The sequence below is a fragment of the Orbicella faveolata genome, unplaced genomic scaffold, assembly GCF_042242905.1.
Source record: "Orbicella faveolata isolate gen_17 unplaced genomic scaffold, um_ofav_v1 contig_34, whole genome shotgun sequence".
In the NCBI taxonomy this organism is placed as follows: Eukaryota; Metazoa; Cnidaria; class Anthozoa; order Scleractinia; family Merulinidae; genus Orbicella; species Orbicella faveolata.
Genome location: NW_028301563.1, coordinates 26,688,132 through 26,714,595, shown reverse-complemented (window position 1 = coordinate 26,714,595; position 26,464 = coordinate 26,688,132). Strand labels below are relative to the sequence as shown.

The 26,464-nt window shown below is 40.2% G+C and overlaps 1 protein-coding gene and 1 pseudogene across 2 annotated transcripts; both read left to right on the top strand.

Annotated features, from left to right (window-relative positions):
* Positions 1 to 11,646, top strand: LOC110055389 (uncharacterized; annotated as a pseudogene). Its single transcript, XR_016201709.1, has 15 exons — positions 1 to 721; positions 1,331 to 1,561; positions 2,798 to 2,954; positions 3,488 to 3,692; positions 3,932 to 3,953; positions 4,236 to 4,368; positions 5,825 to 6,036; positions 6,418 to 6,602; positions 6,953 to 7,051; positions 7,783 to 7,938; positions 8,295 to 8,495; positions 8,933 to 9,144; positions 9,501 to 9,541; positions 9,828 to 9,924; positions 10,436 to 11,646. The product of XR_016201709.1 is annotated as an uncharacterized LOC110055389 (transcript).
* Positions 11,647 to 19,735: 8,089 nt separating this feature from the next.
* Positions 19,736 to 23,844, top strand: LOC110055421 (uncharacterized). The gene is made up of 5 exons (XM_089271879.1): positions 19,736 to 19,981; positions 20,797 to 20,911; positions 21,439 to 21,552; positions 21,820 to 21,942; positions 22,680 to 23,844. The coding sequence occupies exons 1-5, from the start codon at positions 19,751 to 19,753 to the stop codon at positions 23,159 to 23,161; spliced, it is 1,065 nt and encodes a 354-aa protein (XP_089128005.1). The 5' UTR covers positions 19,736 to 19,750; the 3' UTR covers positions 23,162 to 23,844.
* The last annotated feature ends 2,620 nt before the right edge of the window (positions 23,845 to 26,464 follow it).

Below are 26,464 nucleotides of genomic sequence, written 5' to 3'. Positions count from 1 at the left end.
ATGGCAACTCTAAAAAGGGCGAATATAACAGACAGCCCAGCGTATTTGTTTGCCATGTGTGATGATGTCAATACTGTTGTTTTACACTTAGCTTTGCCAAAACCAGTCGCCTTCTACCCTTTGAATTCACGCTATAGAGCAGCAGAAAAATACGACAGGCAGCCAGAGGGAATCCTGGGGGATGTTGCGATAACAAAAGGACCCTACAGCGACCCAGGCGGAGCGTACATGTTTTTTGGCACCCTCGCCAGCTACATCGAGTTTCCGAATAGAGGAGGCCTGGACACTCATTTGTCAATCACATTGATGTGCTGGGTGCAACCCAGAGGCCAAGATGGACCACTATTCAGCTACGGGGGATACAATAATGGAGTCCTTATAGGGATTGACGAACAGAAATTCTTCAGTATAATCACCAACAGAGGCAATAATCTATTGTTTGAAATAAAAACATCAGCCGCTGAGGTTCTCACAACAGGAGTGTGGGCCCATGTTGCAGCAACTTACAATTATGGCCCCGCTGATATCTCGTTGTATATCAATGGACATTTAAGTATCTCGAAGAACATTTCTGCAGGTTTTCAAATTTCTACTGAAGGCAACAGAGTTCGAATGGGGGTTACAGGTACCAATGATCCATATTTCAAAGGGAAAATCGCGGAAATGAAAGTTTACGATGTTGCACTGAACGAAGCCGAGATACAAACAGCCATAAGACAAGGTATCTATGAAAGAGGCACTTTGAAAAAAATAGATTGTACCCCGAAATTGGTAACTCATTATCCTTTGCTTCCGGTGGATCCCTTACTGAAACACTAACCCCCTGCAAGAGGCAACAGACACGCATTTTGAGATTCGGTCTTGCAAAACAGCTTTCCGTGAGCGGATAGTAAAAATGATCAATAGTGTCGGAAATCCGAAGAGTAGGCAAGCCTGATCAAACAAACAAACACTCAGTTTTTTTCTCTTTTTTTGGGCCCATTAGAGGCAATGTTTTTTACCACCTCTTAGGACTTTGTTTTGAAAGAGCTTCGGAAGAGAAGAAATTGCCTCAGGTTTCTTTTCTACCTCATTGCTTCTTTTAAGCAAGAGCTGAGACAAAAAAGTTTTTTAAGTTGCAATCCATTGCGAGGATCCCGGAAGGTCACATTTTATAACTCCATTGTTTATATGACGTTACTGGATTTTATGAGCTCGTAACGTGACCACACTCCAGATGTATATCAGTGTGCCTTCCCACGACAAATTTTGACGTAATCTATGCATCTTAAACAGTAAGAAGTACTCTCTTTAACATTAAGGGTAACAGGTTTTCATTTCTAACCACCAGTTCCACCGGCGATAGCATTTCCAGCTGCCTTGTTAGCAACACAAGGAGGCATTCTGTCATGTTCAGCCAGAGGAACTCCTCCCATATACACAACACTGATACGGAACTCTACAGTACTGACGAATACAACAAACACCGCAACCATCCGTTTGTACGAGGAAGGAAACTACACCTGTCAGGCAATCAACCAGTATGGAACTGAAATGGGAGAACTCCGAGTTAGCTTCCCAAGTAAGATGTTTTTTTGTTTGTTTGTTTTTTTTCCTGGCCAAGCTTATCTCTTTTGTTGTCATGAACAGTGTCTGAGAATCACCTCCAAGTAAGCCTGAAGAGACTTTGTGTACTCTTAGGCGGAGAGAAGCACCGTGAGATTTGTCCAGAAAGCGTCTGTTAAAAACTAGTTTATAAAAAGCTTGATGTTCTAGCCTTGAACACTTCCATGGAAACAGTTGTTCTAGCTTATTCCATACTCTGTTACATGCAACTTTATTTATGACAGCCCAAAAAAGAAATCAAAAATTCTCATCTTTCAAGTCATGTTAAATTGGGTTTCAAGTCATGCCAAATCTTGAAAGAGTTTAACTTAACAACTTTGTCAGTGGATATAATGTATATTCTCCAAAAAAAAAAATGAAGGTTGTCCAGTGCACACAAACAGACAGAGCTAGCCCAATGGACTGAGTCGACGATCGATTGGGTTTCCTTTCGTAAAATATATATCTCGTTAAGGACACTTAGAATATTTTTCTGTGGCAATAGTCTGGGCATGGTGATATTTAATTCCACCATCGGCTTTAGTTGAAAATCAGTTGGTATACCATCAGTGATATTGCATCGTATTATGGGTGCTTAGGAAGTTTTCCAGCAACCCCAGACTGAGTTGGGGTCTCTTCCGCTCGTACCAATGGGTTGCCCACTCAACCACTGGTATTCCATTAGTGAAATGAATCTAATTATGGAAAATTATAATTTTTTTTCACGCTTTATGCAGTTGGTTTACCGATTGGCTGCCTGTTTTTTCATTTGTATCAATGGAACCAATGGTACCAATGTTACCAATCGACAAAAGCTTTTTGCGCTGCTTTCAGTTGTTGATATAAGCTAAAGCAGTTTACAAATGGTAACCGATGGATGCCAAGTGACTGGCTACTTTTCCATTTGTGACAATGGTGCCATTGGTGCCAATTGACAAATCGCTTTCGTATGGTTCTCAAGTGTTAATGAGGAGCACTTTACCACTGAATTGTATACCAATCGACTGAGGAGCTTTCCATTCGTACCAATTGTACGAATCGTAAGGGTTCTTTGACGAAACATGATCATTTACCAGTGGTACTATTGGTTAGAGTCTTTTGACGAAACGTATCTGTTTGTGCACATTGGGCATGTTTGAAAACAATTCTTTGGATGACACCATTGTAACCTAGATGAAACTAAAACAAAAAAAAACTACCTTGGTATTAACAGCGTCTGGCCCAGATATATTCGACGTAATGACCAGTGAGGGATATCCCGAGAGCTACACAAGGAATTTTGACAATACTTCAATGTATCCTATCCCAGAAGGCTGGTCGATGAACATTTTCTTTCACGATTTTGACGTGGAATACACTCCATATTGCAAGTAAGTGATACAAATGCGAGTATAGAGTTAATTAGGTACATTTATCCAATATGTAGCTTTGCATCATGCAATGGCATTACGCTTTTGGTGAGATTCTACCTATTCTGGATCTATGCATTTGGACTGGATTCATTAGGATTCAAGTGTCAAATGCAGTCATAGCCTAATGAGCTGTTTCGAGCTTTATTAGCAAATGCTCTTGAATTGTTTTATTTCAAAATGTCATGAACATATTTCAAAATATCGAGCATTTAATTATTACGCCATTTGATCATGCATATAAGATCAAGCATAATATTTGCTTGACCATATAAGGTCAAAATATAAGACCTTCTTACACCTTTCTATGCCAGTATGATCGTGCTATATGTGTGCCTGAAAAGTGACTTCATATGGAGTAAAACAAAGTGACCAACGCTCGGGTATATACATTTTATAAAATTCAAATTTTATTTTTCGGTATTTTTCATTAAGGTTACAAGTTTTTCAGATGGTGCATAACATTATTTAGTTCAGTTTTTCTTTCTTTTCAGCAAAGACTACTTGCGGATTACCGACGGAATGGACAAAACATTTGGTGTGTATTGTGGGAACAAGACTGGCGAAAATGTTCTTGTAACTGGGGACCAAGTACGAATAATATTTCACTCAGACGACGATATACAGAGAAGAGGATATCTGTTAGTTTTTACTCTGGCTCGTTCTGGTAAGTGGGAACATAAAGAAGCTGCTAAAAGGGTGTAGACCGTAAATATAGCAAGGGATCACGAATGGAAATGCTGCTAGTATAAGTAGGACCTGTAAAAGATCTGATCAGCCAAAAATTGACTTAGGCGTTGTGCATGGCGAATCTTGTTTGGGGCCTGTGGGATCGGTTTGCTTCAGTGGCGGGGGGGGGGGGGGGGGGGGTGGGGGGAGGGGGGTAAAACTTCCTTAGTATTAGAGTTATGACTGATAGTGAAACCTGACATGTACAGCTCACTATTTCCTTTGAGGTCGGTAACATGGAATGGCGACGATATCTGAGTTAGAAATCACTTTAATCTTTCTGTTCAGATATATATTTGATAGTCTGAACAGATTATATATTGAAACACAATGTAAAATGTGCATCGACAGTTGCACTCGCTTTTGGTAGACTTGCTTGTTCAAACAAAATAAGATCAAAATAAGGCCTAAAGCTTCCTTCAACTGAATTTTGGCTGCCTTCGGAATTTTGGTTAGCCAGTACTTTTCCAGTATAGCCCATTACTAACACTGAGTTTACTATGCTTTTTGCAGTAACTGTTATACGGTCAGTTGTTCAACCAATAATTTACATCGCCTCTGGCATTGCCATCGTTCTGTTTCTGGTGCTTTGTTTCATTCTAAGCTTATGGTGCTACAGACGATTTCATCCGAAGCCAGTGAAAAGGTCAGTTATTCACTGTTTACTCCTTACCATGAAACGTAAACGTTTATTGGTTATTCTAAACGGGAGCGGCTAGAAACTACATGAATGGACGTTGTAACGGAACACTTCGACAAAGTCACACTTTTCCATTTTATTTATTTATTTATTTTTTTGAATTTAAACAACAACAAAAAAACCTTACCATCAGATTTATCAGCCAAATATAATAAGAATCGCTGCAAACGCATGGAAATATGGGACCCCAAAATTGCCATATTTTACAAAGAACGGTGCACCAGGGAACAACGCTTGCCTCCTGGCATGATTTCGTTTTAAAACTTGGCAAGTTAGGGTTCCCAGATTTTTATGTGCTTGCGACGAATTCTTATTAAACTGAGCTTATTTTCTAACTTCAGCCCTGTAAATCGATCGATGCGGTAGCTTTTTTTTTTCTTCTATTAAGAATACGAAAAATTAAATATTGCGTAACATCGTGGAAGTGGTACAATACACCGCGGTTCCGTTCCAAGCAGGCATTGCTTTGACATGCGAGGCTTATATACTTTCCCTACTTAAAGCTTCTTATTTGCTTAAATTTATAATCTTAAGCGCGAAGAATAGCCCCACTTTCATGGCCTCATGGTGACCGGGGTCATTGTGCTGTGTCCTTGGGAAAGACACTTTGCTCTCACAGTGCCCCTCTTCACCCAGGTGTATAACTGGGTACCGGGAATTTAATGTTGGGGTTAACTCTGTGATGGACTAGCATCCCATCTAGGGGGGCGTAAAAATACACCTAGTCGCTTCATGCTGCAGAACCGGGACGAGCTCCGGCCAGAGGGGCCACTTCGCCGGTATGCAGACTTGACCTTTACCTTACTGACCACAAGACAAATAATCATAGTTGAACCTTGAACTGTGTTTTTCAGAGCTGGAAGGGATATGAAATGTTAAGCAAACTGTTTAGAGACGGATTGGCCTGATGTATGCGTAAAACTCTAGACCTAATGGTCCAGGTTGGAGCGTTCTCCAAGGGTCACTGAGCTGTGTTCCTAAGCACATCATCTAATTTTGGAATGATTTCCGCCACCTTGTGGTATAAATAGGGTCGCCTAGGTGCCAGGCCAACCTAATCTGCGGTCGGGCATTGCTTTTCTGGACAAACGAGAGAAAAATGAACGCCTGCTCGAGGTTAGGTCAAAAGGTAACCTAGAAGGGACTTACACGTCATCGAGACGAGCAAGGATTCACGCTCGGAGGCTGGGAATAGCTTTACTAGTGTGTGCATAGCTACAGTATTTACCATTGGAAAGCTTATCATGAATTTTGGAACTTATACACAGAATGGTTGCTTTCCATCACCTCTGATTAGACCAGTGACGAGCAATTAAAGTAACAAAGTGTCCTATACTATTACTAGTCCATGATATGAACTGTACATGTTTTGGTGACTAAACTATTTTCCCATCTTCCACAGACCATCACGTTCAGCTCGCGAAATTATCCCACTTGACAAGTGGGAACTCCTTCCAGGGCAAATAGAATACGGGGAAGAGCTGGGCCGAGGAGCGTTTGGTGTGGTTTACAAAGCAAGTCTAAAAAGACGAGTTGGGATAGAAGTATTTGACACTGAAAAAATACTGAAGCCAGAGGAGCCATGCCAGGTGGTTGCTGTGAAAGTGTTGCAAGGTAATTGCAGTCACTTTACAAATTCATGCACAAAGGGACGTATCTTTACACTAGGGTAGTTCTCTCCGTTCGATGATTTGCAACGACTTGACCCATTTTAGGCTGGAAGTTTTGGGTCTTTTACAGACAGAACGCCAACTGTAATTCGTTAGTGTCAAGTTGGCATTAAGAATTATAGCACATAAGCAATTTTCCTTGATAGTTTGGTGGCAGGTAGTCCTATTTCATACAACACCTATGCAAGTCAATTAATTTTATGTCGAACCGTCCAGTAGATCACGACTGACGTAAAGCCTAATAAATGCAGATTGTTTGATGATTCTGGTGTTTAAAGCCTCTGTTAGTTGCAAATGGGAATTTAACTGCAGCATTTGTGCTCAGATGATCCAAGTGAACAACAAAAAGAGGAGTTCTTGCAGGAGATCGAGCAGATGAAGCTGTTGGGTGCACATCAGAATATTGTGTCCCTGGTTGGGTGTTGCACTTTGCAGGAGCCCAAATTCCTGGTGATAGAGTATGTTCCTTTTGGTGACTTGTTGCATTGGTTACGACGCAGAAGACAAAAGGTAAGGATTTTGCTAATAGAATATTCACTAATTTGGTGATGCTTCAATTGTATGGTGGTAATGTGTTGATATTAATTTTATTTCCAAGCGGTGGTGACGTAGGCCTTCCCGAGATAGTTCGAGCTAATTAAATGGGGTTCTTGCCAATCTATCAAAGTTAACAATTCAACCTGCAGTTAGAGGATTTCCAATAGCTAGATGTCTCTCAATTAGGCTGTGTGCGGTTCCAGACACAGCAAAAGTGTCCATCCAATAATGTTCATTCCTTACTTTAGTAACTTGAATTACTTCCACGTTCAAACCCATCTTGCTAGTACAGTTATGAACTAATCTTGTTCATTGTACTCTAGAACAATCAAAACCAGACTACTGGGGATAAAGAGGAGAGAAAGTGTTATGAAGATAAAGAGACGTTTAATTCTCGAGAAGAAGAGAGCGGATGTGGGCAAGTAGGTGCCTTGAATTAAACCAATTTCTGAACGGACATGTCTTGGGATTCTAGAACTAGGAAGTGAGAAGGGGTGCTACCTGCAAGTTCTGCGGCCTTTGACTCCACGAAAGTGTTACCCGCGGAAGGGAAACGGGATGTTGTATATTGTGTAGAGCCGTGAGAATGGAACATTTAAATCCTAGAAGGAAGTAACCTGTCATTTGTGATATCTTATGGTTAGCTGGCGTGGGTTGATGGGTGGGTAGTGAGTGTTGGTAGGAAAATCAGTGGAGGGTTGGATGAAGAGATGAAGGAAGAGAGGGAGGAAGGGAGAGAGGAAAGAAGGGAAGGAAGAACGAATAAAAGAGGGTAGAAAAGAAGAGAGGAAGGAAGAGACCTCGAAGGAAGGAACGGAATGAATGTATGAGGACTTATTTGAAATATTTCCAAATGCATTGAACGGTTCAAATGTTACTTTCAAATTACAAATTTACTTATTCTTTGCCTTCCCACTTAAAGTGTAGCTAATTTTTTAGCTTTGAAAGGTACATTACCAAGAATAGAATATTTCTGGCAAATTAACGACGTGGCAAGTTTATTGAAACAAGCGTTATTCAAATGCAAAACCATGACTTGCATTCCTTTATATTCAGCGACACGCTTTAACGTGCCGGAGGAAGTTATTTTGATACACTGGTTTGCGCATGATTTTCAATAAAGGGAGATTTTAACACCTGTATTTTATGGTAGGTCAATACTGTTGCCATTCAGGAAAAAGACCATAATCAGAAAGAGATCAATCAACCACTGCCAGGACAAACTTTGCAGATGATAGAGTTGCCTCCGTCACCAGATAACAGAGATATCACCCTTGGTACAACCATGTCCTCTGGGAATCTTTCAAAAGTAAGAAATTGAGAACAGAAAAGGATGGCTTTTTTATATTTCCTTAGTAGTTTTTAGCTTTTAAAACTGCTTGCACCTTGAGGCTATAAAGGATATTCACGAAATTTCGTTGGTTGCACATAACATAGATTTAGCCACGCCTAGAAGCGGAGCTCCCATAAAATACTAATCATTTACTCATTTTAAGAAGTTCTCACTTCCATTTACAATATTTGTTTCCAAAATTATAGTGTACCCAATTAGCACAGCAGTGCAAAATACCACGATTTACTTATTTATTTATTTTTCTTCAGTATCCTTCGAATGCAATCATTATTTGTTAAGTGGTGTTCTTTTATGTTGCCTTCTCTATTGAGGAAACGAGTAACGATTTTCTGGATGAGAAAAACTTCGAGATGCTGTCGATACCATCGACATCACATGGAGTCAGCAACTCTTCTGGCATATCCATATCAACTGAAAGTGTTTATGATGATAGCTATGACGATGAAGAAGAAACAGATAGCTTTGATGCTCAAAAGCTGCTTTCTTTTGCTTGGCAAATAGCAAAGGGAATGGTAGGCACTGCTATAACTACTTGGTAAATCGCTAAACTACGATACTTTTCAGAAGTGACTCTCGACTTCCTCCCGCGGGAAAGGTTGTCTAAACGAATCCTGTGAAATCTAGCTGCTCATTGATTATTTCAAACACACTAGCCTCAAGTCGACCCTCACTTAATCCTTCGCTGAAAAGTTATCCGCACACCCGAAGTGAGAGGGCGAGGTCGATGTTAGAGCGACGAAGACGCGATCGAGCGAAGAAGTCAAGGAAGATCGTCCTTTCCAAGGGCGAAACCAACATTCCAGGAAAGGACTGTTGCAAAGGATTTTTACAAAGTGTTAAACAAAAGAAAAAAAATATAACAAAATGCTTAGTGTTGAAAAGCAGCATAATTTATGTTGCCATTAATTAAGTGTTCTCTGTCCTCATCTCTTTCACGATTCTTTTTTAGAATCATCTCGCAGAGAAAGACTTAATTCATCGTGACCTTGCAGCCCGTAATATTCTGGTTGGCAATGATGGCCGAGTCAAAGTGTCAGACTTTGGATTGATGCGGCAAATCTATGAAGACGTGTACAGCGGGAAGAACACGAAGAAGCTTCCTGTGAAATGGATGGCCCCAGAATCAATTTTTGACAGCACTTATACCATCAAGAGTGACGTGTAAGTCAATCTTTCTGTGAAAGGCTAAACATTTTTCTTTCCTCTCTGACGTATAATGTTAGGAAACCTTTCTTTCTCGGGTGTAGTGGCCGCTTGTTGATCCCTTGAGGTAACTTTGATCTAACAACTCCTTGCCCAGTACCTTGTTTTACCACGGAGTATATGGCAAATTAATGATTGACCCATGCTTTAGCTTGTATTATCGAGTTAGTATGTCCCCGGGGGGTTAAGAGAGCACGAAAGAAGCGTAAGAGTTGATCGATGGGCAGCTTGTAACTGTAATGAATGTATTATAGTTTTGTCTAGTATATGTACTTACAACAGTGCTCTTGTTGATCTTTTATATTTTCGTGTAGCTGGTCCTTTGGTATACTTCTTTGGGAAATGGCCACCATAGGTAAGTTAAATAAATATTAACTTTTTATTTTTCAGTTCTTTCTTCATTTATTTCAGGAATATATTCGCATTAATTAATCGTGATGACATTATTTGCGCTTTTTTGTTTTCTAAGTTGTTAGAGCTGTTAGGTGTTATTTAAGCGCTAAATTACTAAATTCCCAGGAATGGACTCCATGACCAGTAATTAAATCGATGCTCTCAATACTCTCTCATAATTCATTTTCTGGGTTCAGTGGCTCACAAACAATTTGATACATAACTTTTTTTTTTCTAATGCATTTCAGGAGGTGTTCCTTATCCCACGTTGAGTAACTCAGAGCTGTATAGACTTTTGAAGACTGGTTATCGCATGGAAAGGCCTGATATGTGTTGTAATGAAGTGTAAGTAGCTAACTTGGTAGAGTCCTACGCTATTAACCTTGTGGAAAGTGAACTGATCAACATGACACAAGCTTAGGACACAGAAAAAATCTGAGTCCCCGACAGGAATCGAACCCATGACCTCCCGAACACATGGTGGGCGCTCTATCCACTGAGCTACGAGAAGTCATGGAGAGCAAGGTCAGTTAACTGAGGTCATTTAACTGAGTTCGTATGTAGAGTTCATCTCGTACCTCAAAGGATAGAGCACCCGCCCGGTGTTCGATCGGGAGACGTAGGTTCGATCCGGCTGTCGGGGACTCAGATTTTCTCTTTGTCCCTCGCTCGTGTCATGTTGATCAGTTCACTTTTCATATTTCATTACCGAGCTTAAAATTCGCCATCTTTATTCACTTATCTCTATTAACCTTCTTTTAAAACTGATAAGACTGATACGTGGTTGTAGATTGACATGTACACACTGTATATGATAATTATTGTAGACTGACTGTCATCTGCTAATCCATGACAGATATGAACTGATGTCTGACTGCTGGAAAGAAGATCCATCTTCTCGTCCCAGTTTCTCAGAGTTGATTGACCGACTGGAGGTGAATATGACGAGGGATGTGCCATATTGTGATTTGTAATTGAGCAAACACGACGAGTCCCACCCCTACTACAACTTGTTGGCCAAAGCTGATGAACACAACCCTCAAGAAAGAGACAGATACCTCTACTCTTAGATACAGTATGGACGAGAACTTTCTAATAGACATAAAAAAGGCCATATTTAACTCGAAAAAGAACCAAAAAGAAACAAGACAAAACAAAAAAAAAAGCAAAAACAAGGAATATTTATTATCATTACTTCAATCCTAGACAGAACTAGTTGAGACAAAGCCAAACATCGCGTACATAATAGTCTTTCATCAAAAGCTACAAACAAAAACAGTTTTAAACCTTGTCCTTTCTTATCCCATATCCGTTCAGTTGTTTCAAAATGTTAGCGATCCGCTGAAAACGAGTTTTGGATAAAACGTAAGAACAACATAAAGAACGAGGAAGCGAGAAAACGTTAGCTAACCCTTGTTAAACTCATACCTATTGCAATATTTCTATAAAGGATGCTATATACTTTAACACTTACAAGTAGTATTATAAAATAACTTAGTTGCTAATTGTGTAAGCTGTAAACAGAAAGAAGCAGTATTGAAAACGGAGGCATTGGATCATGTTAGGCTAAGTAATCGAAATGTGTTGCAAAATGGGCAAGTACTGTAAGGGTTAGTATTGTACGCAAAATGAGATATCGTATTGTACTGTAGGTAGTGCAAGTATTAGCATTTTAAGTAGCGTAAGTGATCGTGGCATTTGGGTTGTAAGTAGTGCAAGTCACTGTACCGTATTTTAAGTAATGTGAGAAGTGTACGTCTTATTATTGTAACTGGTGGAAGTGATCATATTGAATAAGACGTATTGTAAATAGTGTAAGTAACTGTATTAGCCTTGTAAGCAGTGTATGTAGCTGTATAATATTATTGTAACCAGTGTGTGTCATAATCATTACAACAAAAAAAATGTTACCCCTACTAGCTGCTGGCTGTTTAACCAGTTGGCTATGTACATTAGCAAAGTTGAAGAACCGAATTCGGAAGTGTGGTACATCCAGCTGTAGCTATGTAGGTCTCTGCCAACATCTCTAATTATATTAAAATATATATTAATGTTACCTGCATTGAATCTGGGTGTATTTGTTTGTGGCCATGGCAGTTGAATATACGTCGTCTGGTGTGGGGTCTGGGACTAAATGCGTTAAGAGGAAGGACCGAGGACCATTGCCGGCAGTGATTTGTGAAATGTTGATGGCAAACGTAACTGTAGGTTTCTTAACCCGGCGGGAAAACAGCATTGTTCTAAGCTGCATGGGTTAGTAGGTCGGTTGAGTGATAATTTTTCCTTTTGGTTTGTAGTATTGAAAACAGTGGCCAGTTTCTCGAAGGTCCCGAAAACCTTTCGCACCCGGAAACCCAAAGCAAAATCTTAAGCCTTATGATTACAGAGCTGTTTTATTCGCGTATATCCTTAATGTGAACAGAGGTTTCCTTCATACAAGAAGTTTCAGGCGTATACAGCTCTCTGTTTGTAGATACAGGTTAGTTAAAAATGGCTTTGCGGGCCCAAAAATTTTCCAGGGCTTTCGAGAAACGGGCCCCAGGAACGGCGGAACGGCAGAACGCCAGAGAATGCTAAACCCCGGAACGCATTAAAAATCCTAAACACTGGATTAATAACACTGGGAACATAAAGTTACTGTAACAAAGAACACATAAGAAACCCTATAAACACCAGTTTACTTAAACCTGGAACTTAAATAATAGCTCGTACCTCCCGGAATACTAAAACACATGCTTCAAGCAGGAAAAAAAGCTCGATTATCAGCTGCTGTTCCAGTAAGGAGCCCTCGCTAATAGACTGGACTCGAGAGATCGGCGGAATCCGGCTTAAAGACGGAAATAAGGGCGTTCATTTTATTATTATCTCTTCGAGTGAGACCTAAAAGATACTTTGACAGCTACAAATAGTGGTGTTTTGTCATCAACACTCTTAGTGAGGCCAGAATCCTTGATTCATAACCCTAAGCGTGACAATTAGCATCTCCGAGCTTTTCGATTCATATGAAAGTCCCCAACGGGGCTATCATCGAGAGATAGAAGGGCGCTTCCACAAAGTGAGTTTTGTTCTCATTTAGCTCGTTTCTTTCCTTTAAGAGGTACAAGAGCGCCAAGGCCATAGACGCAGCTAATTAATAACTGTTCTACCAATCATGTTTGCTAGTTTCAGTCCCAAAAGTCCGGAGGAGAAACGCTTAGCGGTTGTTTTAGCTAGTGACTTGTCATCCACGAAAATGGAATCGTAGATTTCAGATTTCAATCTAGCGTAGGGCTTAACGCTTTTGATTTTAGATCCTGAAAACCTTGGCGTTGGCCATAGAGATGTCCAATGAGCAATCGATAGACCTTGTCGCGGTTTTGGTTCGACATTCTATTTTGTCGCGTTGGCAAGGAAAACCTTACATAACACTAATTTGATATATTTTTTCTGTGAGAATAGACTTTGAAATAGTTAAATTCTGATCACAAAATGCTTGAGCTTGCGACCACTGACCAACGCATTGCCTTTGCGTAAAATTGAGCTAGCTTTGGGAAATTTAGGATTTTTGTTGTCTCTCAGACTGCTTTTTCTTAAGATGATCATTTTGTGCACTCCGTAAGCGATACAGGAAAAGTAAATGACAGCAGCGTTCATTGCCATCATAGTACAGTGGCTTCCAAAGGCATTGAATTGCAATTCTGGCACTGGACAGGAGCTATTTGCTGCATATTTCACTGAATAAATCAGGAGCACTATAGTTTCAAGAGAGCCTGGCCATTTTATGTACGAGATCGCATCCAGCAAACCGTGAGTGACCTGATAAAAGCCAATTATGAGCTTAACCTTTAAAAAAGCTTGTCGATCGCAAGGCCCTCTCTTTTCTTCTTGGTCTTTCTTCGGCTTGTCCACATTGAAATACTTCAAAGACAACAATTATCGACAACTGGCCCACAATTCATTACATTGATGGCCATCCTGCGAAGATTTTCAATGGTTTGTTGTATCCTGAACTGCAAACACTGCATAGTGGACCTTCGTATCCATTTTTACACGGGCAGTCTTGACCACCCTTACATGACTCTTCGAAAGGGCACTTACAAGGAGTTGGAAGCGGATATAGGTATTGTGCATAGAAAGCATCAAGCTTTGGTGGAGCTGTCAAGAGGATTGTAATGAAAACAAAGTAACAAAGTAACTAAGCAACAAAACAACAACGTAGCAAGGTAACAAGGTAACTTGGTAACAAGGTAACAAGGTAACTAGGTAACAAGGTAACTTGGTAACAAAGTAACAAGGTACCAAGGTACCAAGGTAACAAGGTGACAAGGTGACAAGGTGACAAGGTGACAAGGTGACAAGGTGACAAGGTGACAAGGTGACAGGCTGACAGGGTGACAGGGTGACAGGGTGACAGGGTGACAGGGTGACAGGGTGACAGGGTGACAGGGTGACAAGGTGACAAGGTGACAAGGTGACAAGGTGACAAGGTGACAAGGTGACAAGGTGACAGGGTGACAAGGTGGCAGGGTGACAAGGTGGCAGGGTGACAAGGTGACAGGGTGACAGAGTGACAAGGTGACAGGGTGACAGGGTGACAAGGTGACAAGGTGACAGGGTGACATGGTGACAAGGTGACAAGGTGACAAGGTGACAAGGTGACAAGGTGACAAGGTGACAAGGTGACAAGATGACAAGGTGACAAGGTGACAAGGTGACAAGGTGACAGGGTGACAAGGTGACAAGGTGACAAGGTGACAAGGTGACCAGGTGACAAGGTGACAAGGTGACAAGGTGACAAGGTGACAAGGTGACAAGGTGACAAGGTGACAAGGTGACAAGGTGACAAGGTGGCAAGGTGACAAGGTGACAGGGTGACAAGGTGACAGGGTGACAAGGTGGCAGGGTGACAAGGTGACAGGGTGACAGGGTGACAAGGTGACAGGGTGACAGGGTGACAAGGTGACAAGGTGACAGGGTGACAAGGTGACAGGGTGACATGGTGACAGGGTGACAAGGTGACAAGGTGACAAGGTGACAAGGTGACAAGGTGACAAGGTGACAAGGTGACCAGGTGACAAGGTGACAAGGTGACAAGGTGACCAGGTGACAAGGTGACCAGGTGACAAGGTGACCAGGTGACAAGGTGACAAGGTGACAAGGTGACAAGGTGACAAGGTGACAGGGTGACCAGGTGACAGGGTGACAAGGTGACCAGGTGACAAGGTGACCAGGTGACCAGGTGACAAGGTGACAAGGTGACAAGGTGACAAGGTGACAAGGTGACAAGGTGACAAGGTGACAAGGTGACAAGGTGACAAGGTGGCAAGGTGACAAGGTGACAGGGTGACAAGGTGACAGGGTGACAAGGTGGCAGGGTGACAAGGTGACAGGGTGACAGGGTGACAAGGTGACAGGGTGACAGGGTGACAGGGTGACAAGGTGACAGGGTGACATGGTGACAGGGTGACAAGGTGACAAGGTGACAAGGTGACAAGGTGACAAGGTGACAAGGTGACAAGGTGACAAGGTGACAAGGTGACAAGGTGACAAGGTGACAAGGTGACAAGGTGACAAGGTGACAAGGTGACAAGGTGACCAGGTGACAAGGTGACCAGGTGACAAGGTGACAAGGTGACAAGGTGACAAGGTGACAAGGTGGCAAGGTGACAAGGTGACAGGGTGACAAGGTGACAAGGTGACAAGGTAGCAAAGTGACAAGGTAACAAAGTGAAAAGTGAAAAGTGACAAGGTGACGAAGTGACAAAGTGACAAAGGGACAAAGTGACAATGCCACAAAGTGACAGAGTGACAAAGTGACAAAGTGCCAAAGTGCCTAAGTGACAAAGTAACAAAGTAACAGAGTGACAGAGTGACAAAGTAACAGAGTAACAAAGTGACAAAGTGACATAATAGCGAACAATGTATTTTTATATTGTTTTTATACAGAACAGCAATAATGCATTTGATTTTCATTTTTTCTGGTTATTTTTCTCAGATGATGGCATTCTCACTCTTACTTCACTTTAAACTGAACACATTATTAATTTATGTAGTAAATATTACACCGATGACCGGTTAAGGGACCGTTCATTTTTTATGAGGGAGGGGCGGCTGGTGGGATTTGGGATGCACCATTTAAAAATCGCATGACCCCCCCTCAGCTTACCAATTTTTTCATATGTCCTCCCCCCTTATAGCGGTCATTTTTTGGGCTGACCCCCCCCCCCCAAAAAAAAAATTGAACAAACAATATTTAGATTTCAACTGTTTTAATATTTCTCTATTATCCCCCTACTTCACGTTATTGTGCTCACTATGAAGACAATATTTACAATCCCTATACTACAGAGAGCTGTTGTTTTAAAAACAAATCAAAAGAAAGAGAAGTCAATTTCGGATCTCCTAGTTATGGCTCGCCCTGAGCGTGTGGCATTTGGCCTCTCATTGGCATCTTCCTCATCTGAATTGATGAATGCAAGAATGACGTCACCTGAGTCATCTTCTCCCCCAGAGTCAATGGCATCACTGCCATACTCATCATTGTCACTTTCATCCGTTTCACTGCTGTCAGCACTTGCCCTGTTGTCATTTTGTGTCAATGTCCTGGCATTTCTCAGTGCGGGTTGGCCAGCTCTGAGAGGACTCTTCTGCTGCAAGCATGAATGTCTTACAATTGCCTTTACTTTCTCACTCTTGCTGCTTTTCAAATGCGCAAAATTCCAAAATGCGCAATAATGGCGAACGCGACGAGTCGTTTAAGAAAAGGTTTACAGCTGAACGATCCAGGCTGTTTGACATCTTACAAGCAAAAGAAGCAATCTTTCTAAGTGCGGATAGCTGTTCGGAAAGGGCGAGTGAGTTTTCCATGTCAGGGTATCAGTTGAAGCCCAGTGATGGAAGAAAGCTGAACTTCTCCATCAAAGAGCACAGAGCAATAATGGAAAAGTTGAATGTCATATTGAAAGATGTAAAGGAACACGATTCCACACTCTTTCAGTTCAATGGGCTTGCTTGAAAGCAGGGCGAAGAATTTGCCCACAGTTTTAATGTAAAACAGATCAAATGTATAGAAGCTAAGTTTACGAAGGTCAAGGAGGACATGGAAGCACTAGAAAATAAGAAGAGCAATGATAACAGCATATTCAAGGGCATACTCAAACAGCACATCAACAAAAGGAGAAGGAAAAAAGAAAACCGCAGAAAGTCAAATGAAAGAAAGAGGAAGCGGACTGAAAACAACGTCCAACGAGTTTATGGAATCTGTGTTGGAAATCCGCTAGGAAATGATCTTCCACAATGCCTTGTGTACCCTCCTAGAACGGCCGTCCCGGAAGAGTGTATTAAAGTTGAGAATGTTGCCACGTCGTTATTTAGAAGAGATGGGCCATACATCGCACAGCTCTTGGAAGGGAATTATTTCACCAATGCTGCAAGAAGCAGAATCACCACAAACCTTAAGCAGGAAGTCAGAGATTATGTTTACACCTTCATGTACCCTGAAGAGTACACTCTGACAGAAAGCATTGCTGCTTCTTGCAGCATTGGTGAAAGAGACTCCCATAGCAGCAAAGCGGCGACGAAGAAATCGACGACAGCGAAGATGAAGATGAGTGCCAGTGAAAGTTGCATTCGGAAATGACAGTACTTCTTTTCAGTAGCTACAAATGCTTTTTGTTGCCAATCGTTTTTTTAAAGCAGAAGGAAAGTTTGAAATAAATTTGTATCCTGCCTTCTATGTTTATTCTATACAATTTTTTTGATATTCAAACATTAGGCCATTTTAAAGTTTTACTAAAATATTTCACGTGACCCCCCTTTTCCCCATATTTTTTTGGGATGGCCCCCCCTCTAAAACCATTTTCTTTCGCATGGCCCCCCCCCCCAAATCCCACCAGCCCCCCCTACCTCATAAAAAATGAACGGTCCTTAAAGTATCCCAAGAAGTCTCGATTGCCGTTAAAGAGAAAAATGAAACTATGGCACATTACTTTATTCACCTTCACTTCATTTTGAAAACTGATCTGATACATTTTTTCAGAACAGCATTGTTGTTTGGTAACGTTGCTCCATGTTATCATTTTCTGAAAATTGTTCGCTCCAGGAACCATGTCCATAAATGAAAACTATCCGGAAGTAAAAACATTTTATTCAACTTTTTCATGACTTTTGAAATTAGAACTTGAGTTCATCCATTCATACCACAAAATACTATAATCTGTTTAAACTTCAGATATGACAATTACCTTAAAATTCTCATAGTACTAATACTCTTAGTACTATCGTGATATTGGCTAACAATATTGCAGCATGACAAAGGAATAAATTCTGTTCTCACAAACGTGGAACAAAGGGGCAATTTTAGTACCCGACGTGAGTCGACTTCATGGCTTCAACACATGCCTCTTATGGTCTGTTTAAAGAGCTACAAAGAAATTGTTTGCTTTTATATTTTCAAAACAGCATTAAAAATTCTCCTCGTTTGAATACGAATTTGGGGTTCTAAGAAGGACCATTGCATTTTATCAGAGAAATCCCTTTAGATGCCTGCATATGCTAAATAATATTTTATAATTTTGAACATGCAATATTCAGAGGGAGAGAATATTTTGTCACGAATTTTGTAATATTACTTGGTTTATGTATAGAATGTTAACGGAAAATACCGACTACGGAAAATATTTATTACTAGGATAATGCTTATAATGTTTATTTTCAATTGCAGTGTACGTACACTACAATAGTGGCACCTACTAAGAGACAGTTTCACAAAACAGGTCGAGGCAGCTGCATCTGGCTTTTTAACAAATCAGTTTAATTTGTAAAGACAAACAGATCTTCAAATAAAGTTAGATTTACAGAAAATTTATAAAAAAGCAAAACAATGAGTTAACATTTTTCATACTCATGTTCGGTGCAAAAGACTTTGAACTCAATTAACATCGAGGCACGCATTATGTTATTCTAGTAACCGAAATGGGTGGAATTGTTCCAAATTCAACTGTGTGTTAGAAAATAGCTTGAGTAATGAAAACTAGGGAGTTCCCTGCTAATATTAATTGATGCTCGTATCCAAGCTAGTCATGGTGAGTACAATAGCAATTTTTGTGGTTTCGCTTATTAAAATTAGTTTGCCGTCCTTACCAGTTGGTTGTACGTGTTGAGCTGCATGGAGCAACACACGAGCTTCGCTTTTTACTGGACAGTCTTGTTTGCAAGTGTGACCGTATTGTTAAGGGTTTCTTCTTCGTCAATCGGTACGGTGCTTTTTTTTAATTCTGTGACGGGGAATCCTACCGAAGGAAAGCTCCAATCACACATGTTCAATTCTTAAGAGACTACTACTTTGTTATGATTTAATCATAGTTATGTGTTAAATTTTTGTCTTTTTCTATAACGTGGCAAGATTTTAGGGTTATTCGTTAATTGTGTTCTCTGAGCAATCTCAAAATTAACCTCATCGAGAAAATCAATGCCATTAGCGCTAAAAGTAGAAGCTTAACTTATAGCGAAAATGCGATACGCAATTGTAAACAGAAAACTGCCGGAAGACTAAAATTATTCCAGTTTCAACCTTATGAATTTCAATCGTCGTCCGCGTTATACATAAATTTTGATCAACAGAAAATGAGCGATACCATAAAATATTACGTTTTTAGATAAGTGTTGTTTTAGCTTTTGACAGCCTGATGGTATGTTTTCCAAGTTCAGCAAAAAAATCCATTAGTACTGCCAGTAGTTTTTTGAAACTTTATTCATCGAGTTTATCGTCCAGTCCATCGTGGATTGTATCTGCGTCACAACATTTCTCAAAATATTTTGTAGTATTCAACATTCATTCATTACCTCATGCGGACCGCACTTACCAATCTGGAAACTGAAAATGTGGCATTTTTTAAATCACATTTGATAATCCAAAATTTTGAATAAATTACGGAGCATTTTATTCCTGACACAAACGGCTGTTTTGAAAATGTCAATGAGTATGGAGATTACGGATGAAGCGAAGTATTCGTATTGAGATTCCGTGACCCACTCGGCTATCACCTCTATTGTTCTTGACACATTTTGACATCATCTGCAATCAGTCACTGAACAGATGCACGCAAGACAATATGGAATTTATTTGTTAAATATTTAACTTTTGTATATTCTCTCCATTTTACCCGCCTTATACAACGAAGATAATTGCAGAATGACACGTTTCGGTCAATATGAGAGAGGAAAATCACTGGATGGTCATGTGATTGCCAAGATAAAGGTGCTAGATGAAGACATCTGTCAGTTGAAATGTTACCATAATGATGACTGTGTCTCTTACAACTTTGGACTGAGTGAAACTGGTGATGACATATGCGAACTTAACAACTCCACCGATAGACGGCATCTCAAAATAAAAGAATATTTCGTCTTCCAGGGAACCGAGGTTAGATATATCTGTTATTGTTCCAGCGAGGGGTCCGTCAGTAGGGAAATATTGGTCGCGTTCTATTTTTATATGTTTAACGATCAAGCCGCAGGCGAGGTCCAGAGAGTTGCATAAAAACAAAAGACAGAAACGAATGAGACCAATATTTCCCAACACGGACCGAAAAAGCCGGCTCATAAAAGTAGTTACTATGTTGCTTTTTTAAATCTCGCTGGTAAATTAATGCATACATCCGCAATCTATTCTTGGTAGACGCTTTCGAAAACGTTAGGCCTTTATTTACCTTTTTCAGGTCGCTTTCGCGAAATTTAAGCTCAAATTGTCGGCCAAGTATGAAAGAGGATTGAAGTATTTTTACTTCACAACAAACTTTTCTCGTGCGACGTTTTGAGAAGAAAAAAACAAATGGAACAACAACGCCGCGCCCAGACAATACAATACAACGCAATGCAATGAAATGCAATGGAATGCAACGGGATGCAATGAAATGTACTAAAATGCAATACATTACAATTCAATAAAGGTCTATTCAGAATGCAAATAAATATATGTAACAAGTGATAATAGAGAAAAAACAAAGGAACAACGACTACATCACCGGCAGCAGCAACAGAAACAGCAAATAAGTAAGAACCCAGAAAGGAAGTTTATCAAACGTGTTTACAGTTGGTTTGGCATTATGCTCTTTCATTATTTTGCTCTGATTATCTCCACGCATTTCGTTTTCCTACATTTTCTTTCGAAAAAGTCTTTTAATGCAACGATAACGCCCTGGTTTATGTCACACTGCATATCTTCTGTTTTCGCTCTAGAACTCCTGTCAGTCGGCTCCTTGTTTAAATAATGGCAAGTGTCAGAATGGCTTCACAGACAAAAAATTTCGCTGTTTATGCCTGGCCGGGTTTGATGGAGAGTTGTGTGAGAGAGGTAAGAAAGAAACGAATTTTCCTTAAGATTTAAATGTTCTTTATTAAATGCAAAGGACCACAAACAAAAATGCTTCTGGGTTACGTAGGATCTGTGAAAGGTGCGATTAGCTTTGAAGAAGCTGATATCACGTAGAAAACTAACCTTAACAACTACATGATATAGAGTCCATACCGAAAGCCAAGATTAAACCGTGGACTGCTGTTTCGACGTAGCTGGATCTCGTCAGTACGATGTCATAGCAGAAAATATAGCAACCATCACGGAGACCCAATTGTCTACTAAACGTATTTGGTAATGAACTCAGATGACACTCAAATCCAAATGTTTGGAGATTGCATGGTCAACGTCGCATGCGCAATACGTGACCATGAACAACAGGCAAAGAATTTCAAATGTTATTTGCATTTGAGTTTCATCTGAAGTCATTATTACGTGCATTTAGTAGACAGTTGGCCTTTTCAAGAGCGCTTTTCTACCCTTCCCGATTTGTGCGGTATAATATCTCGAACAATGTTTATCGGCAGACGTGGATGAGTGTGCCAGCAGTCCTTGTAAGAACGGAGGATCTTGCAGTGACCTCCTCAACGGATACAACTGTACTTGCCAAACGGGATTCAACGGATCTCACTGCGAGACAGGTAAAAGTCTAGTACAAGAGTGTCGGGGTTTTAGACCCCACCCCACCTTCGCCCCCCTCCTTTAGGCTTCCGTTAGATAATTGGATAATAGTTAACTTTAAAAGCCTTCAGCTATGTAGCCTTGTAATGACTCAATTAAAATTGCGTTGAGTTTATAGGAAGCCCTTGGCATGTTCTACCAGAAGCGAACCAGAAAGATCTTTTTCTGTCATGTCATCATGGGACGTCACGTCATGTCACGCATTAGTTTTTTTTTTTTTACTTTAGATTTAGACGAGTGTACCATTGGAACCCATAATTGCTCCACACACGCCTGGTGTAACAATACTGAGGGTTCTTTCAGCTGTTCATGTAGGAGCGGATTTAAGGGAGACGGAATCAACTGCACTGGTAAGCTTTGAAACAAATATATATTCAGCTATTTAGTAGTTTTGTTGGCTTTCGAGAAGTAAAAACTATATATTTGCAGACGGAAGCAAATACAGTAAACACCCGCATATAAGAACAAATGGATTAAGAACATCAGGCTGAAATTTGGCAAATAAAGCACCACTTTTATAAGAACAATATCAGCCTGGAAAAAAAAAATAATGTTCTTATAAAATGGGAAGGGTGTCAAAATTACACAAATTACCATAAACACACCTGCTGACCAATGGTATTAGCTAAGTTTTGGGCACCTTTGTTCTCTTCAGAATATCTAATATCATGAATTACATTTTTTGCCTTTACAATACTATAAACTACTGTATTGATATTATTGTTCCATCAATTTATGTAATTGTCCAAAAACATGATTAAAATTTCTAGCAACATTTTTTATGCTGTACAGCACTGAATTTAAAAAAATTTAAGAACATTTAAGAACATCCTGAGGCTGATTTTTCACTAAGCATCCGATAAATAAGAACACAATCAGTCTGACCTCTGAAATTGTGTGTTCTTATGTGCGGCTGTTTACTGTATGTCAAAGGGGCCGGTAAGGTATAAAAAAGAGGCCCCTTCCACTCGCTCGTGTCTGTGACTCTGTCTATGTCTACGGCTATCTCTCCTTGTGGAATGCGAAAAAACAATCGTTTTCTTTCTTTTCTGTTTTTTTTTTTTTTTTTGTGTTTGTTTCTTTCAAGGCTGCACTCTGTTTGACTTTGAGCACGGTTTATCAGGCTGGATCTTGACCGGCACGGCATTCAACAACCAGCCAACATATGGGGACAACCCGACAGCACGAAATAGAGGCCAACCGTCCAGACACAAGGGAGACTGGTGGATAGGAGGCTATGAAAATCGGCCCAGTCCTTCTCATCCTGCTGGTGAAACACAAGGTGATGGACCTCAAGGAACACTGACGTCACCCAGTTTCGTTATTAGAGGGCATACCTTCAAGTTTTTGATTGGAGGAGGCTGTGCAATAGCTCGGGTGCGCAGTGAGCTTTTAGTTGAAGGAAACGTGGTCCTACAGGAAACAGGAGGTTGCCATGAAAGCATGATTGAGAGAAGTTGGGACGTAAGGGCATACAAAAATAAAGAAGCTCAGTTACGATTGGTTGACGTTCATTCTGGTGGCTGGGGACATATTAACTTTGATCACCTTGAAGAAATTTGTAACTAAACATTTTCCACAAACAAACGTTGTAAACCAGAAAATACCGTGGATTAATGTTTCGCGATTGTTCAAAAGATTTTAAATAGCTCACGTTGTCAGAGATATTTTTCTCAACAACCAATGTAGATTTGGTCTATGCTTGACTACATGCATCGATGAACGCGGCAAGTTGGAAAGGCAAGAGAAAAGAGAAAGATCAGAATTCTATTGACAACAAATACTCACTTGAATAAATTTTCCATGATAGCAAACAGAACTTTTATCTACAGATATTCAAACAGATCAATGAGTAGCCTTTTCAATTTTTGTGATGATCTGTCCACTATTTATTTTTCGCTGGATTTGCTTGGAGTTTTTCAGACAAAGCCGCTTAATTGAACGGGACGGCTCCGTTTTCCTCCAATTTTACCCCACATATACAGAGGCCCTTAACTCCATTCCAGCCAAAAAAAATCCACCAATTTTTCAACTTTTAACCCGAAATCTTTTAATCGTATACATTATTTAGTGGACAGAAAAAAAATCCACGAATAAACAAGCATACTACAACTTCCATCGTACCTGGTTTATTCCAGCACTTCAATCTTTTTGCAATAGGTGGTGTAACATTGTTATTTGATTAAGGAAATACCCGTGAAAAGCTGATTAAAAACGCTACTGAAGTATATGGACCAGAGAAAAAAAAAAAACCTGCATGGCAAAGCCTCAAACGAAGCCTAATTTTCGACCACAATATATACATAGTAATGAAAGCTTATATTACTTGCTAGCCTGCTAGGCTCTACGCATTCTCGGAGACCCAGGGGCAGCTAGTCGGGACGATGCGATATTTTCGGTCGACGCAATAGTTTTGGATGGAAGTTTTCTTCAAGTGCGGAAGAGCCCCTGGGAACTTACTCTTACAGAACCAGTTCCAGAAGGGTTCGAAATCCTTCTCGCTCATTGGTCAGAAAACTATTTTTCTGGCCAATCAGCGGGAAGGATTTCGAACGCTTCTCGATAAGAGTAAGTTCCGAGCGGCTCTCCAGCTCCTGACTTAAACTTTCGTCCAAAACTATTGCGTCGACCGAAAATATCGCATCGTCCCGACTAGCTGCCCTGGGTCTCCGGGGATGGACTTAACGTTTTAATTACACTATTTAAAAACTGTCATCTACTTCGTTATTTATTTATTTTTTTCTGTTATGCTACTTTTCTATTTTCTCGTACCGTACAACTGTGGGCTAAATCCTGAAAAAGACTAGCGCAATTAAACTGAAAGGATATTTGAGAAATACAAAACTTCAAAAATGAAACTGCAGCATCTTTTTGCCTTCCGCTCTTTACATGCAAGTAATTATTAGTTTAATTTAAGCACAGAAGTAAATGAAAATTTCCCCTCAAAGTGTTGATGAATGGTAGAACGCTACTCTGTCGGCTGTGATTTCCATTTCTTTATTAAGCCGACCTTAACTGCTAAAATTCTGAATGACCAAATTAATTTTTCTTACATGACTGTCAATTTTCGTGAAAAACCATAGTAAGAAGCTCTCCTCTGTCGCTGATACTAATTACCTTTCAGTGGAGTCAGTGTTCTGTATACGTATTGACTACGCAAACGGTGTATTTCCTCGATAATAGTATTGCTACCGTAAATGCTCCCTTGTGATTGGTTAAGGGCCGTTCGCTTTATCCCAAATTGTACTGACAGCTAAACAATCTAATTCTAACCGTATTGCCGCACTTGGGCAAACGAGTCAGCTCAAGGTACTGAAAGCGAACATGCCCCAAAACAAACTTTCGGGTTTACCGTTTCAGACAAACAAAAAACTAATTTTGAAGAGGCTGCAGCGAAAAAATAATAATAAAAAAATAAAAAATCAACAAAATAAAAACAAGAAAAAGTCAACCGAAACTTGCCCTGCACACACTAGGAGTCTAGAAGGGAGAGATATCAATTTTTTTGATCACAGCTTCTATTTGTGGGTGCCATTTTTTTCCCCAAAATAATTAGGGAATAATTGTACTTGTGAACCTAATTTTCGTACAAATTACTTAATTTCGCGGCAACTACTTAAAAGTTCCACCTGTTCACACGTACAAGTAATACCTATTTTGTCTCGCAAACAGCCCTATTTCCTTTACTTTTTGAATTGTATTTGATGCAGTCAATCCCGAACCAAGACAAACAGGTCTCTCAACATCATAGAGACTGAATTGGGAATCTTTATAGACACACACTATGGTAAGGTTTGGTTAAACTGTTTTTCACCATCTGTCTTCGAGGAATCGCAAGCAAATAATTTCGGCGATCTGTTAATTCGGATCTGTTATTGGGGAAACGCTTCATGGTAGGATTAGTGACACTGAATGTTGTATATGCGCATTACTTAAAAACAGACAAACAAACCAAAAAAAAAACATCGTCGAATAAATTGCAATATTTAGGGAGGAAGCCACATCAACCCTAGCTGGTTTTCATGCGGGTCGTCTATTCTGGTCGAACTGGAATTTAAAGGTGTTGGTTCTTCTAGATGGAACCTACGAAATGATCTTTTTACAGTTCAGTCTGGAAACCTAACTCTGCAACAACTTCATTTCTAGACAAGGTTGCGTAATCTGTTTAAGAATGTAATTGGGTTTATTTCTGCCCTTTAAATAAATAATTTACGTACAAATGTATTGCTTTAGTGTTGGGATTGTATGCAATTAATCAAAGGACTCCTGGTTAAGGGGTTAACAGGATCAACACTTTCGTGTTGGCACACGAAGTCTTAGGGTGCGTTCCGTTGGGGTGATGCGGATAGGGATCAGTGATCCAAGATCTGTCTGAATCATGGTGCATCAAAGCAACAGATGAATCCACTCTGGTCATGGATTCATTGCCTTCTTTGATGCACCATGATCCCTTTCCGTGTAAAACGCTGGGAATTGGCCAAGACGATTATGCACAGCGAAGAAAAAAGACAGTTGCATCTCCGCGATAATGGTGATAGGTAATTGCAGAAGCGTTGGATGACTAGAATCTCTTCGTGAAACAGGAACGAGCAAGCAAAGGAAAAAAAAACGGGTTAAAGAAGTTATACATGCAGGTTTCAGAGGAAATACGGCTTACATGAAGTATGTGTCCCGCAGCAAGGCATTGCCTCATCATGCCATTTATGAATATGGTGAAAACTCTTCCGAAGCATATGTCGTCGAAGCCGGTGCTTAAGGCAGCGTCGTTAGGAGAGATTTCACATTCCTTTCGAAAATTGAAATCACCTTGCGTTCCGGCAACACAGCGAGTCCGTTTTCTACCAATAAAATATTAGTAACTCAACCAACATA

Bases quoted from the DNA above. Each gene is read 5' to 3' on its own strand.
- LOC110055421 (XM_089271879.1), top strand. From the start codon at position 19,751: ATGACACGTTTCGGTCAATATGAGAGAGGAAAATCACTGGATGGTCAT. The intron at 19,982-20,796 runs GTTAGATATATC...TTTTCGCTCTAG, and splicing joins TCGTCTTCCAGGGAACCGAG to AACTCCTGTCAGTCGGCTCC. The intron at 20,912-21,438 runs GTAAGAAAGAAA...GTTTATCGGCAG, and splicing joins TGGAGAGTTGTGTGAGAGAG to ACGTGGATGAGTGTGCCAGC.